The 16,366-nt window shown below is 36.4% G+C and overlaps 1 protein-coding gene across 1 annotated transcript in view; it reads right to left on the bottom strand.

The window, feature by feature from the left end:
* The window catches only part of SNX24 (sorting nexin 24), a gene marked incomplete at its 5' end in the record, with an annotated part of 94,039 nt that overhangs the window by 26,418 nt on the left and 51,255 nt on the right, over positions 1–16,366 (bottom strand). Inside the window, one exon of the mRNA XM_080637833.1 lies at positions 13,567–13,671. Coding sequence (XP_080493959.1) covers positions 13,567–13,671 — 105 coding nt within the window. The remainder of the gene's footprint in view (positions 1–13,566; positions 13,672–16,366) is intronic.

The following is a 16,366-nucleotide window of genomic DNA, read 5'->3' as shown; positions in this document are numbered from 1 at the left end:
TGGCCGCACACAAAACGTTGTGGTCAATGGCTCCATGTCCGGCTGGAGACAAGTGGTGTCCCTCAGGGAGCGGTGTTGGGACCGGTCTTGTTCAACACCTTTGTCAGTGACATGGACAGTGGGATTGAGTGCGCCCTCAGCAAGTTTGCCAGTGACACCAAGCTGTGTGGTTCGGTTGATACGCTGGAGGGAAGGGATGCCATCCAGAGGGACCTTGACACGCTTGTGAGGTGGGCTGATGCCAACCTTATGAAGTTTAACCATGCCAAGTGCAAGGTCCTACACCTGGGTCGCAGCAATCCCAGGCACAGCTACAGGTTGGGCAGAGGAGATTCAGAGCAGCCCTACGGAGAAGGACTTAGGGGTGTTGGTCAATGAGAAAATGAACATGAGCCAGCAGTGTGCACTCACAGCCCAGAAAGCCAACCGTATCCTGGGCTGCATCAAAAGGATCATGACCAGCAGGTCGAAGGAGGTGATCCTGCCCCTCTACTCTGCTCTCGTGAGACCTCACTTGGAGTATTGTGTGCAGTTCTGGTGTCCTCAACATAAAAAGGACATGGAACTGTTGGAACAAGTCCAGAGGAGGGCCACGAGGATGATCAGGGGACTGGAGCACCTCCCGTCTGAAGAAAGGCTGAGAAAGTTGGGGCTGTTCAGCCTGGAGAAGAGAAGGCTGCGTGGAGACCTCATAGCAGCCTTCCAGTATCTGAAGGGGGCCTACAGGGATGCTGGGCATGGACTCTTCATCAGGGACTGTAGTAATAAGACAAGGGGTAACGGGTTCAAACTTAAACAGGGGAAGTTTAGCTTGGATCTAAGGCAGAAGTTGTTTACTGAGAGGGTGGTGAGGCACTGGAATGGGTTGCCCAGGGAGGTTGTGAATGCTCCATCCTTGGTGGTGTTCAAGGCCAGGTTGGATGAGGCCTTGGGTGGCATGGTTTAGTGTGGGGTATCCCTGCCCATGGCAGGGGGGTTGGAACTAGATGATCTGAAGGTCTTTTCCAACCCTAACTATTCTATGATTCTATGATGCACCACAAAACCTGCTGTTTCAAGATAGCAATTTTAAAAGCTGTGGCAGCTGGTGTATTTGTGCTATCAGTTTACATGAGTGATGCCAACACGCACTGCAGCAATATGACTTACCTAGCCAACATAGTTCTGTAAAAACTGACATACAAATAAGCCTGTTTAGTGTGTAACTGACTATGCGTATCCTCTCCTGCCTTCTTGATGGAGCACATTACTCCAAAGCCTTATATACACAACAAATATCAACAACTGAACCAACATGTAATACCTTCTTTGAGTATACTGATACTCAAAGCCTATAAATCTATTTTGACATCTAAGGTGACAGAGAGGCTTTCTCCTCATGCTGATGCACTCATTTTCAAAAGGCAAAAGGCTGGGACATAAGAGGATCATCTAGGTGTCATTTGTCATTAAGAGAAATATCTAGAGGACCCATATGCAGAATGATGCTTATACCACATGGGTCAATACTATTTGGTGTGCACGGACAGCTGAAAGAAAAGAACACCTATCAAAAATGTCTTTAGGGACACCCACCTGTATTAAAGAGGAATCAAAACCAAACGTGCTAGGTTTAAGTCTCTATTATGCACATGGGTTACTGGTTATTAAGAGAAGCAGACACTTAACAGATTACCATGTGTACCAGACAGTAAAAACCACTAATGTTGTAGTGTAAGCAGGGCTTTCTTGAGCTTTAGATGCAATTGGAATGCATCTTGTGATCGGCTCTGAATTGCAGGATCTGAGATTTTCCCATGTGTGTTACTTTCTGCACCATGTTCAAGGAGAAATGTACACAGCAGAGGTGTCAAATACAATTTGACACTCCCGCAACTGAGGTCTTGAAAAGAAAAGGCTTTTAGTGCTTCTGGTGTGAGGAGAAACAAACAAGACTTATTTCTATATCACAGATAAAATTTTCCTTTGTGCTTAGTTGTTACTTGCAACTCTATTTTGTTGCACCACTGCTTCTTACTGCTTTATGCAAAATTTGGATTCATTGACAACATTGGTTTACTCTGACTGTTATACTGAGCTTTGAACTAATTGCTCTCAATTAATCTGTTCCACTCTTTGATAGCTTATTTATCAGATTAGGAAAGATAGATTTAATGGTACTTGCTGGAAACAAGTTCTTTAATTGGAAATACTAGAGTGTTTAGCTCACTTCGTCCTCTAGCAATTAAGGACAATTTGGAAAAGCATTTTTCCCCCTACTATTGTCTACTTGACTAGATATCCAAAGTAGCAGACAAAACAAATGACAATACCAACTAGCAATATTGGTTCAAATAAAAGCCAGCAGCCAAATTACTTACTATGAGAAATGTGAACCATCCCCATCAATTCCAATGCTGTGTTACATTCATTTTGCTCTATCTTTGCCTCCCACGAAGGTAAATTGCAAAATTTCTTTCAAAATGCATAGCTCTATGCCTGCCTCTATACAATTATCCCTTTCCACAAATAAGCCAAATCAACAGAAGAAATTATTTTTCTTGATTAAGCTCCCACATTTCTCTTGGGATGAAACAAAACAAACAATTAATCTTTCCTTATTTGTTCTCAGAAGAACCTGCATCCCTTAAATGTACGATAACCAGGGTACCTGTGGCAGGCAGTCGGCAGCAATTAGGCTTGTGCTGGAAATGAATGGACTAGAGTCAGAATACCTAATCTGCTGAGAGTTTCTACAGGAGGGCAAGGTTAGACCAGGAAAATTCCCTAGCTGTGGAAATGCTGTTAAAAATTACCACTTGACTTCAGCATAATTAACAAGGTTTGGGAATTTATATGAACTGAGTAATTGAAAAGAATTAGCAAGAGATATATACATTAATCTTCACCAGTTACAACATGCCTAATGAAATTAAAGGGTCTACTTCTACTTCATGCTTTGTTTCTGCAAACTTTTTTCACCTACAGAAGAAAAATTATGTTAGATAAAGACAATAATAGTTACGAGAAATTAAAAAGAAACTGCATCACCAATTTTCCTATCAATACTTCTTGAAGATTTCCTTATATATAATTAATGGTATTTATGATAAGCAACTCTGTGAAAGTTTCTTATTTTAATGTTCATGTTTTTAAAGTCAACAGGAAGAATCCTTATGAGAATTATAAATTTCGACATAATTCAGTGATGTTTCTAAATGTTTGTAAACATACCCACAGTGAAGACATTCTACAATCAACAGTTTCAGTAAAATTAACTTTTTCACACTTAACTAAATTTGTATTATATTCAGATTACAGAGACAATAGGCAGGTGAAAAGAGAAATAAAGGCAAGCAATACTGATGCGTGTGGAGAAAATGTTAGCAGAAGATAACAAGCTATCCATGAGCACAGGACCTTGTCCCCTCAGTTCACTCTTGAAATCCTTCAACATATCCTTTTGAAAAGATTGCACAGAAGCCAAGAAAAGACACACAAACAAATTATATCTAATGCAGGAGTCCAATTTACTGCAAGACCAAAGGAGAAGGTACAATGACTACTTCCACACAACCTATATGAGGAAGACTAGTCATCTCCTCCTCCTATCACCTCTCTAGCTACTGATGGTATAACTTCTTGCTTAAGCAACCTTTCTTGTAAAGGATTTTTCTGACCTCTGCTCATTCCTTGCAATGACTCTTATAAGCAGAAGCTCGAGAATTCTGAGTTAGATAAATTCAATATCTTTCTGGTAAAACCCTATGATGATACATTGTTAGATAAATACATTAAACATTATTATGGCACACTTCAAAATAAAGAATTGCCAGGTTAGGTTTATCAATCAAACTTTTATTCAACTTCCTTATGTGTAGGGATTTTATTTACTGTTGCTTACATATGCAGTATGATCCCATACTACTTTTGCCCTCCAGAATCAGTTCTTCATCCAAAGCACAGAATGGATGTTATTCAGTTATTCAGCATACATTTAATATTTTGTTTTCTTCCTCTCACCTCCAAACATGGCCAATACCTTACCTGCAAATTCAAATCCTGCTTTGAAGATGCAATTATTCACTTATTCATGAACTCACTGGCAACTCATTAAGTAACTTTACAGATTAATTTTGAAGAAAAAGCCCTTAAGACTTAACTTGCCTTAAAAGTCCAATTAAGAAAAGGGGTAGTCACTTGTACACCAAAAAGTCAGTATTAGCTTATGCAAACCAACACAGAGTAGGAAATGAAAATGCATTTAAAATGCTGTAGATCGATTACAAGGACAAAGGAAACTGTCTGCCATACTTCAAGTGGTGATTATAAGGACTCTTTGCAGGAATTACAGCTGCCTCCTTCATCCCTTTATTATATAAAATTTTTTTGACCTTTTTTTTTTTCCCTCCAAAGACGCTCAAGCAAATATATAAAATATTTATTAAGGAAAAAGAAACTTTAATGCCTACATGTAAAATGAGAGGATGCCTTCAGGATAAAGAAGGTGACCATTTTTTCTATCATCATGGCTAAATCAATTAAGTATTTCACGCCTTCTACTGCCCCAGAAGCAACCATGGCTATAGAACAACTGGCCATCAGCAGACTACAGTGAATACAGCAGTGCACCAGCACTCAAGTTTTAATATCCCTAGTTCTGCTTTACCAGGTTGTGAAATCTCAGGCAAAGAACTTGATTTCTTTCCCCTTTAAAAGATCTTACAGTTACTCTGAGCATATGCAGGTCATGACAGAGACCGTTTCTCACTGCACAGAAATGCATAATTAGTATAGTTTGATGTTCATCTTAACTTGGGTGAAAGTATGTGACACAACAGTGTTATGATATACAGTATAATGAAAAGAGAACAAGCATTTAGACATGATTTCTAAAGCTTTTATGACTTCTAATATAAATTCTGCTTTTAGCTGAGTAAAATTTATTTTGATCCGCTCTAACATGTAAGACTGAAATGAGAGTGCTTATGCTGCACACTTCTATATAGCAAAACCAATCAGATTATTGTAGATGAAGGAAAAAACATGAATCATAAACCACAACATAGTACCACTCGAAAAGCAAAAAATGTATCTCTTAAAACATAAACCAGGTAATCTTCCTGAGCACATCTGAAAAATGCTTGGACTATTTCTGCAGTAAACACCTCTAAAGACACTGTTAATAAATGGCTCTCCTTTAAATTATCTACAGAATTATTCTGCTTTCTCGTTTTCCTTTGCTTTCTGCCTTGTCTTAACAAAAATACAATCCTAAAATCCACAGCTATCTAAAACCAGCTATGTTAACTGTACCACCCAAGAAACATGTATGCACAACAGCATCTTAAAATACCTGGTTGCAGCAATGATGGATTTAAGTTATTAACTGATCAAAAAAAGATGGATGGTGGTCTGCTTTTCTTAATCTACATCATCATCTAGATCTATTTAAAGATACGTGGTACACTAACAAACTTAGTTAAGGTTTCGATAAAATCAGTAGAATAATCTGCCCTGTTACATTGAGACTGTATCGATCAATAAAATCACTTGTACTAGGAAAGTACTGTTAACTACTGACAATCCCAGCCATTAATATTATTTAACACTCTGCTCACGATCTTTAATGAGGACAAAGAACATTTTGTCTTTTTACACTTATCATACCATTGCTTTTAGAACTCCTTACAGGTACAGTTCAACCTTGATTACTGCAGACTAAATGGAGTTAGAAAAGGAAGACATTGAATAATTTTGGATAAAGAGAGAATTTTCAATGTGATTAATAGATGTGTGTGATTCAACAGACTTGCCAGCAAAACGTCAGTTAAATCTTATTTCACTGAATCCAACTTTTACTTGCACCTTCTTAACGCTAGAGTGATTCTTCCCAATGTATTTATCCGTATTTAAAACAACTGATTTCCAGAAGCAGCAATCAGAAAGATAAGCATCTGTTCCGGACTTCATGAGATTTTTTTTTTTTTTTTTTTCCTGCAAATAAGCCAATTTGGTCTTAAATTAATTAGAAGTAGATCCCAACAGTGAATGTGTACATAGGACAAAGGTGAGGACTGCCTTTGCAGAAATCTTTGTGCTGGTTAATGAATGACACAAGGAAGTCGAAGTGATTTCTGCCCAGCTCCTGCTCTTAAACATAGGGAATGCTTAAACAGAAGTCTAGTAGGAGAAAACCTACAGGTCAGAAATGAACAGGATAAAGTGGAAAAGAACAAAAATAGGCTCACATTTTGCACAAAAGTTTTATAGCTTAAAATTTCTTCCTCCAAGTCCAGCTTTTAAATATACAGCCAATTAAGCCAATTACCTCCCACATGTAAAGTATTTGGTCTTAAAAGGCCTTTACTAATGCTTTGCGCAGTGGCATCTGACTTGTGTACCTCTTCATTATATCAATATGATTCAATCATGTCTTCTCAGCCATATGATTCAATCTCTTTAAGAATAGTGTTTGTGATAAACACAGGGCTCAGTTCATGAAAACACATTAACGTTCAATCAGATCTAATGAAAGCTGAAGCACAAGTATGTGCTTAATTAATTCAAGGGCTATATAAGAAAAAACATATTGGTTCAGACTGAAGGTCCATTTGTATGTATCCTATCTCCAAAAATGGTTAAAATGGATACCAAGGAAGAGTATAAGTGAACAAGAGTAACATATAAGTAACTTTTCTTCAATACTCTAACAGCCTTGAAAGGCATGAGGAATTTCTATGCTTGATACACACTACTCTTCCATAAACCTTTCCAATCTTCCGCGGAACCAATTTAAAGTTTTGCATTCATGACACCCTTGGGAAAAGACACACGGGAATACAGGAATAACAAATTGCTTGATACAGAATGGATTTCTGAGCATATAAAAGAAGAACAATTGTAAGGAATATGAACACTGACAGAATGGATAAATGTGACGAATGTGAACTACACAGAAATAAAATTTGAATAGCTGAATGATCACTGAATAGTTCTAAGATCATTTTGCTGTTACATTTCCAGAATTAAACAGTAATCAACTTGATTTTACTGGGGAAAGGCAAACAAACGTCTCATAAAAATGCATTTATCACACATAGAGATCCCAATATTTCCAAACAGCTCCAACAGCACTGGTTCAGACCCGTCTACCTCTACATATATTATTATTTTTTTCTCTTTAATATTGATAATGGAACATCAAGAACTGTTTCATTTAGAAAGCACTTACATTTTGCTTCTGATTCTAGAGAACTATGTCAGCTTCAACAAACTCACAACCAAGATCTCCCTGTCTTTATATGAAATCCTAGCTTTTGTTCCACCTAGAAGAGCTAAGGCTGACTTTTATGTACTACCATGGGGCATTTTTATCTTCACTTCACAAACAGAAGAAAAAACTGAAAAATCCAGTGCATCACCAAGTATTTGTTTTCCTCACTTTCTAATCCTACTCCAGTCAAGATAGCTCTGAAGCAGTATTTCAGCTACAGTTGCTGAGGAGGATTTGGCTATTGAAAGGCAAAGGTTTAGCCAACGCACTATGTGGAGTACTTTCAGACTGGCTTCAGTAGTCTAGATGGCTTTTCTTAGATCAGGAAACTCTCAGTCTTCTTGAGGATGGACAAGGTTATAAATGGCTGAATTTGCATTCCTTCTGGTTAGAACTGTAAGAAGCCAACAGAAATGCAATCAATTAAGCAGTGAAGAACTAACAAAACTTCCCACAAGGTGATGGAAAACTCTTTTTCTTCACAATTTTATAAAAAACTCATAAGAAAATAAATTACCTCATTCCTCAAAATGATAGTGAAAAGGGGCAATGAGTGACACTCAAAGAAAGTGGATTTTTATCCTGAGTTGCAATATGAAATGCTCTATTAAGTCTGAAATGCTCTACAGCAGAGCTTCCAAATCAACAAAAAGATCATTTCAGTATTTTAGCTTTTTAATCTATATCTAAAACTTTTATGAAGCAACAGCACATAACTAAATCAACTTAAAAGACAGTTAAAAAGTTTTAGAATATAATTTGAATTGATGACTAAAATCAGAGGGTTTTCTGGGGATAGTGAAGGTTATTTAATGCTTCCATTCAGATTTATTAATTTGTTCATACCCACTGTCCTGTCAGAAGAGGCTATTTATTTATTTAAACTTTACCACAAGGAATTTATCAACACTTACTGAAGTAATTAAAAAAAATCATCATGGCCCACAAAGAAACAACACTTTGGGCCAAATTTTCTGTAAGATAGTTTTCCTTCTGCAGTCACTAGATGCACAAATAGCTCATTTGTTGTTTTTTTGTTTCTTTTTTTTTTAATCTCAGCTGCTGTTCAACTCTTCACTCAAAAAGAGTAAAAAAATGCATTATAACAATGTGCGAATTTCTCCTTTATATTTCTGATTAACTTACTCATAAAGCAACTACACATTATTCAACATTCCATCCACTGTTTTCCTAACTCCACTCTGCTGGAAACTAAGACAGCTAAGGAGTATAGGGTTGGATTTTACTTTCTTAAGAGCAAAATCATAACAGGTATGGGTTTATTTATATTTTTCAGGAAAGATAGGTAGTTAAAATATTTTTAAAGACAACTGCATTTTGAAGAATACTGAAATATACGACAAAGTGCTTCTCAAATCTTCAGATTATTTCCTTAAATGGAAAACAAACTCTAGTCCAGTTCCATAAACTCCATAACTCATTTTTAAGATTTGGATTCCTGAAACTGCTGGAATGCTGAAGTTCATAAAATCTTCAAGTCTCACAGCCAAGCAGCACTTTAACCAATCTTATCTCCAGGAATCAGGACTGTTCTCTTTGTAAAAAGTTCAAGAGTAAATAAAAGGCAAGTATGTTTTCTTGACCACAGCTAAGACAGAAATATTAGCTCTACATATTAACTCTGGTTAGAGACACATGCACATACAGACCTTACATACATACAGAGCAGTTCAGAAGGTTTACAGCCCTCAGTTTTATATTAGAATCTTGCCAGTCACAAGAAGAATTTCTTCAGGTCATGAGGACCAGAAGAAACGAGTCAGTATCGCGAAACTCATCAAAAAGATGGGCCTCTTCCAAAATCTCTCTCCATACCCAAAACATTTCAGTGAAGACTAGCAGCAGCTACACAGTCTCATGCTGAGGTGTGGGTGCCACTTCACAGTAAATTCTGTTAATGATGCCAGTTACCTTGTTGGACTGATGATATCAGCAAATGATGAGATTTCTTTTGCCTAAGGGGGTTAGAAAATATCTATTCCATTGACCTTTAAAAGCCAGATCTGTCAAAGGGCAAGTCCTTGGGGCAGAGAGACTGGATGACAATAACACCCAGTGTCAGCTTACTGGAACAAGGATATGACCTAACTCCAAATCAGTAAAGAGCAGGTGGCTAGATCAAATTCCTCCCCATTATCAATTCACTGGAAATAAGCTCCACAAAAACTCCTCCTCCAAGAGTACATTATATAAAATCTATTTGTAACAAATGCTGATCAGATTGACAACGCAGCTGCTTCAATAATTATTTAAATAAGGTCCCTCAGTCCTGCCCATAGGAATCCCAACAATGTCTTCAATGTTCAAAATGAAACCCCATCTACCTCTTCAGTTGGTCTGTTCACAAGATGACTTACTGAACTCATACACAATAATAATTGTGCAACTGGGAGCATTTCAAGTGATCTATGCCTCCTTTAAATACACTTCCAGAGCAGACTATATTTCTGTATTGCTTTGTGATACGCTGTCAGTACAAGATTAGACAGTGGATTAAAAAAAAACAAAACAAAACTGAAATAACTGTCACCAGGAAGCTACAATGCTGATTAACATTCTGTCCTATCATCTTTCACACTTACCTTCATCTTCTTGTACTTTCAAGCAAATATATTTCTCCAGGCTCACAAACATACTATCAGGAATCACAGACTTTCAGTGCAGTCCAGCTGGCAGCCCTTCTCAAATTAAGGGCTCCTTCCTACACAACCAGCTCCCTCAAATCTGTATCTTCCACTTTTTCTTAACACCAAACTCTACAGGAAACGTATTGATAAAAGATATTTTGTAACCACAAACAAGTCATAGCTAAGTTCAAATCTTGCTGCAGTCTAATACTACTATCAAGAATATTTTTGTCAGCAATAGTATAATCCAGTGATATATATTTTACAAATTTTAAATCAAAATCACCTGGATCTCTGCTGTATTATAAGCTACAAGCTGATATTCAAGTAAGTAATTATTAAGTTAGAATTTATAACACACACCAGTTGATTTATTAACTCTTAGTTGATAGCCACCACAAGGTAATGAGAACTGGCTTAGTCCGCTTCCACTGTCAGTAATAGGCATTTTTTTATTTAGTGAAGACTAAACCAGCTCAAGCCCTCTGTGCTGTAGGTTAAGATCATGGACAGAGACAGTTACCACGGATCAGCAGAGAAGCAATAGCTTATTGCTTCATACTGATTTGCTTGAATGTTTGGGGCCGCACTCTGCCATTCACTTATCTTTGAATCTGTTTCCTCATTAATAAATTAAACATAATCACCTTTCTTCTTGTCAATCAGTTGGTTCTTCTCAGTATTCACAAGGGCTCTGTATTATTATTATATGTGCAGTTGAATTACTGTGCATATCAGTGTTTACTAGTCAACTGTTTCACAGTATTAAAAACAAAAGTTGTAAATTCTGGTCAAACTTGTAAAATATGAAAGTAACTTGAAAAATAAAATAGATAAATCATTCTTTCACAATTCAATGAAAACTGGTCTATTACAACAAAAAAATTTCCCACTCAACTTTTCAAGAACAGAAGTAAGCTGTCTGATGAATATTAGCTGACAGTGTATAATGATAAATTCAAGAAAATTACTATTTTATCTCATAATTTAATATTTTACTTATTCACAATTTTGGTATTCCTCAGAAAGACAGAATTAAATGCTTCTGAGCTCCTGTCTTTCCTCTCCAAGAAACAAACCACCTGTGCTAAAAGGATTTAAGAGAGAGATTTCATCATGAAAAAGTCACAAAGAGCTAACAAGGTACTTGCAACTGCAGCACCCTGCAGCTCAAAAAGGGGAGTTTCTTGCTCTCTTTATTACTTGGTGCAGACTGATTTTACTATTCTAATTTCATATAATTTTAATTTACATTTAACTATAGAAGACTACTTTATCAAAAATAAATTAAGAACCCAGTATGATCAGACCATGTCAAATACAGCTCTGTATTTGACTGCAATCTTCATGGCATGCTACTTCTTGCCTGTACAGATTTTCAAGGTGCAAAGTGCAATTATGTGAAATGAATACATATTGCATAAGAAAAAAATATCTGAGTGTAACCACTGTGTAAACACTTAATCTGTCCATGACATTCTGGCTGTTTTTTGAAAAAGTGACTACCCTGACTCCATAATAGTTTACAAGTAGCACAAATGGCTGGCCTCTAGTACCACAACTGACTAGTGATGGTCCTAGCCAAACTGCTCTTACAGTACCACCTCAATTAGTATCACCTGAAAATATGATTGCAATATTTTATATACATGTTGTTAAGTTAAAAAATTGATCAAGTCTTCTGAAATTGTACCATGTTTCTACATTGTGTCTTAGAAAATGCTCGGCACTATTAAAAACCTTCTGATAACTGAAGTGTACCAGTATGAACTTCTAACTGTCTAAAATCAGGTTCTTCATTATCTTACAAGTTAAAATTTCACTGATGATTAGTTCTGCTTTCTGTTAGCAGAATCAGAAATTAGTGATTTTGCCAAGAATTCAATGACTTTAGTTGTTCTTTTAATTCAGTATGAACATGAGTATGGATATAACTTAGAGGCTTGTCATGTTTTAATCAAATGATGCCCATCAATCCCTTCCAACATAAACCATTGCATGTTCCTATGATAGCCAATGGTGATGGAAGAGGGAAAAAGTTAACTGAATGTACCAGACTGTACAAGATCAAGAGTTGATTGACTCTTCCAGTAGGGGGAGATGTTCTTTTAAAATTTATCAGCAATTATAAAGTGCTAACTGATTTACCCTTGTATCTTTTTAAGAAAATCAATCTCATAACAGAAATCCGTGCCTTAGTAGCAATATGCTCCAAAAGAAAGTTGTATGAAAATCAGAAAAAAAAATTAAATAATCACAGAAAATGGCTGTAACAGAAAAACATACTGATGATGGAGAAAGCTGTGCTGACTGCCATCAAAACTAAAAAGGCTCTATTCCTTTTCAAAACCAAAGTCTCTCCAACAGCAACGTTTTTTCACCCACACAATAAATGTAATTTTTAGATGTCAAAGATGCTATAAATACCAGAGAGGAAGAAGAAAAAAATGATTAAATTTTTGCATTTAACAATACTAATTAAATATTTAAAAATGCAAAATAAACTAATTTGCCTGAACTGCTCCCTGTGTCTCAGAACAAAATCTGAGCTGTGTTTTCCTCATTTCCAAATTACTTTTAAAACTTTAATGCCAGAAGCAATTTTGTCCCAATATTATTCTATTCTCCTTCTTAAACAGTTTTCTTTCACAAACCTTCCTTGAGAATGATGGGCGTTCCTGAGTAGTGCAGGCTACCATCTGTTTTCTATGAATGCAACTCACTGTCCATTGTGTTACATTTCACCATTCTTCCAGATGTGCAAATTGCAAATTGCGGATGATGTCATAAACCAGATCTATGAAATTTTTACCATTTTTACTACTCTGATATGAGTAAAAATAGAATATTCTCAGTCTTTTCTTCCTCCAAAAATTATTTTTTGACTAAAGTAATTTCTATGATCCCTCTCAATAAAACAGCACTTGCATTAGTACAGCTGAATGTCTAGTAAACTGGGAACATGTCTAAGGGACCATCTTAATCTGACTTTGTCACCAGAGAAATGGCTGTGAAACTACATCATAGGGGATTTTTAAAGCAACCATGGTGAGAGTAGAAATTCCATTTATTAAAAAAGGCTGTTACTTATTGCTGGTATATTTAGATGTCTGTATGTCTAAGTAATTCCTGAAGAATCCTTTTATAGTCTGTCAGAACCCAAATAGGTAGAATCTGGGACTTTAAATGCAAGTTTCCAAGCCAACTGAGATGAATGCAGAATGACAGGTGCCTATTTCAACTAGATGAACAATTTAGATACAGGTATGACAATAGAGAGATATAAATTTGATGAACTGATTCTTCACTACTCTGTCTAAATGCAGCTGAGTTAAATAAAACCTCCTTGTATCTCTTCTGCAACACTTTTGATTGGCACAGTCAGAACAATAACATTATTTTTCCCATTTTAGGCACAGGAAAACAAGGTACTAGTAGGTACACTGAAGTCAGTTAGCAGCTTTGGCATGAAATTTGAACAAAAATGCCAAACAGTCTGGATTTCTAGCTGCTAGGCTTGCTAATCATCATTGCTGTATCCATTTCCCACCTCTAAAATTGCTTGTCAGAAAAACATCTCACTTCATACCTTCAAATGTTTTGGACACCACCACTTTGAAAGGGATGTTGATTTTACTTTCACAGTGCTGAGAGGAGACTCACCTGTAAGTACAACTCCAACCCTTGCCGTCGCTGCTCCAGGACTTTGGGGACCCAGTTTCTCACATGCTTTGAAGGCATCTCTGGAGTTCTTATGAATTTCTTGAGCTGCAAATGAAAAGAAATGTAGACAAGAAAGAAAGTATAAGAGTAAACAACAGATTTCTGTTAGACATGAAGCAGTACAGGTAAAATAATAATACATAAAGTACAACAGCACAGCAATGAAATTATTCACCATCAGCTCACTGAAGTAACAGAAGACTTCATACCTACATGTTGCCATTACAAATCTCCAGGTCTAGCTGCCCTGGACAGTGAAGAGGAACCCTACTAACAATTTGGTGTGACTAACTGCATTAAAACAAAATGACAATAGCTACATGAGAACACTTGAAATGAATTCCCCATTAGTCAATCTGGGATGATACCTCACAGTGTCACTGCGGCATACTTAGGTATCACTTAGCTAAGTGCACTGACAAAACACGGTGACAATTTGGAACTCTGGATTTAGGCAACGATGAACAGGTGGAAGAAGTACAGACAAGAGAGCTAACCTTTTCTCTGGAGAGCTGGCAATGAAGAGAGAAAAATATTCATGTTCTCAAATTGCACCAACAGATTGACAGTTGTGTTTAATATCTTATACTGAGAAAGATCGCCACTGAATGTATTTCCAATAGTTCTACATAATTATTCCTCTAAAGATTTGCATAGGAAAGTTTTATAGATATATACAGAAACGTGTCTATGAATACATGACTGCATATAGATGGACACAAACATGCATTCTGAGAACACTAAGAATCCACTTGCTGGAGCAATATATTTTTAAAAACACAAATATATTAATGTTTTCCTCAAAACTACAGCACAAAAATGATAACTGAAATAGACTTCATTGCATTTTAATAGAAGTGACATTAGACATTCTTTCTGTTGGATATTGTCTGAGTAAATCTGAGGCAAAGAATGCATGGAAAGAAACTCAAAATTGACTTTGACATGGATGCCCATGGGAGACTGAGAATTTACATTTCATTTTTGAGCTTGCTGAGATGTCACTATAGGAAAAAGCAGTGCCAACATATCAATGTCTCTACAATCACAAGTAACGAAGCTACTGCAAAAAACCCTCAATTGCTCTGGAAGCATTTTGCCACTTCCTTACTTCTTAACAGTGCTAAATTACAATTAAACATGAAGTGAGAAAACAACCCATCAAAGCAAAACCCCAAATCCATGTACTTTTACTGACTGATCTTAAAGCCAGAATATGAACCGCCATATTTTCACCTAAATTGGTTGAGAATGTTGAAGAAATTATGGTCACAGCTGTTGCGAACTATGACAGCACCTGCATGGGAGTAACAAATAAGCAGAATGTTCCAGATGAAAGGAGACAAATCTGAAACAAAACAAGAGTCCACCAAAGCCTAGATGCTTGCAGGTAAATGCTCTGTGGCTGGTACCACCAGCTGATGATTAACAATCCTTTTGTGCTCTGTGGCCCTCTTACATAAACCATCCAAAACCCATTTGCCTAAATATGCAAGTACAGGTACTATGTGTAGGTACAAAGCATGTGCTCTACAGATGTAGAAGTAAATAAGCCCACTTCCTTATGCTTGAAATTATATTCTGCAACAAATAATTATTACAATGTCAAAGAATATTAAGCAAATCTATGTATGCATTAGCTGTATTTCTTTAGACGTGTCCCTACAAAAAATTATTTATCTGAGCATAATTACTGTGTTATACCTTCCTACTGTGTTATACATTAGGTCCGTAACACTGACCTAATGCCTATTTGACATATTGTAGTCTCTATTTCCTGCAAGACTAAAAGATGGCACAAATTACCAAGTAAAGAATTATCTGTCCAACTGTGAAGTCAATATGATTATAACTAAAATTATAAGTAACTTGCAAGACAGGATACAAACAGCTTAGGATTTTCAGAGATTTCACTACAGTGAAATCTCTGCAGTGAAATCTGCAGCTGTAATGCTGTCACCTTCTAGCATTCTGGTGCTTAAAAAGAACTACCAATACTTAAAAATGTAAAGGAAGAAGAGTATAAAGATAATTAGGCAATAAATGGTTATATTTTTAACTATTCTATACATACAGAAAGAATTTAATTCTTTCTAAAAAGCTCTCCATAAGAGAATAATAAAACTTTTGTTCAGACTTGAATAGAATACTGTAATGTGAATGATTCATAGCTTGAAAGGCCTAGCTTGCCTTTCATAACCAGCACAAAGCGTAAGGGTCTATGCAAAACTATTTCAAAAAAACAACAGCAGTGGATAGTTTCTGTCAACAAAATAATCTGCACTCCTGGTGTAGCCTTGGAAAGATTTTAAACCTTTTCCACTACAGCCAGATGGCAGAAGAAGCAGGGCTTTACTTTTTTTACACAACTGAAATGCAAAAAATGTTGAACCCAGGAAGGAGAAATACTCACCTGTGTTCTTGGAAATGGCTTTGCTTTAAAAAAAATTAAATGATGATTAAAAAAAAAATGAAAACATTAATTGGCATTTTGATGAATAAGTAATCTCTTCAATGAGCACTGGAGTCCTCCTTCCTTAAAATAATACCAGATGAGCATGTCCTTCCCTGGCGAAAGGTAAAATCTCCCCTTCAGCCTTTATTCCCATTTGCTATCATGGTTGTTCTCTATGGAAGCTTTGTTTCTCCAGCTCACTACAGATATCTCCAGCACTAAGGGCATCTTGAACATGCACCAAGTCTAAAGATACCTTTCCAACTACCATGTACTCACAGCAGT

This window comes from Psittacula echo (assembly GCF_963264785.1).
Source record: "Psittacula echo genome assembly, chromosome: Z".
NCBI classification, from domain to species: domain Eukaryota; kingdom Metazoa; phylum Chordata; class Aves; order Psittaciformes; family Psittacidae; genus Psittacula; species Psittacula echo.
Note: the sequence above shows the minus strand (reverse complement) of the source record. Positions and strands in the feature narration are given on the sequence as shown.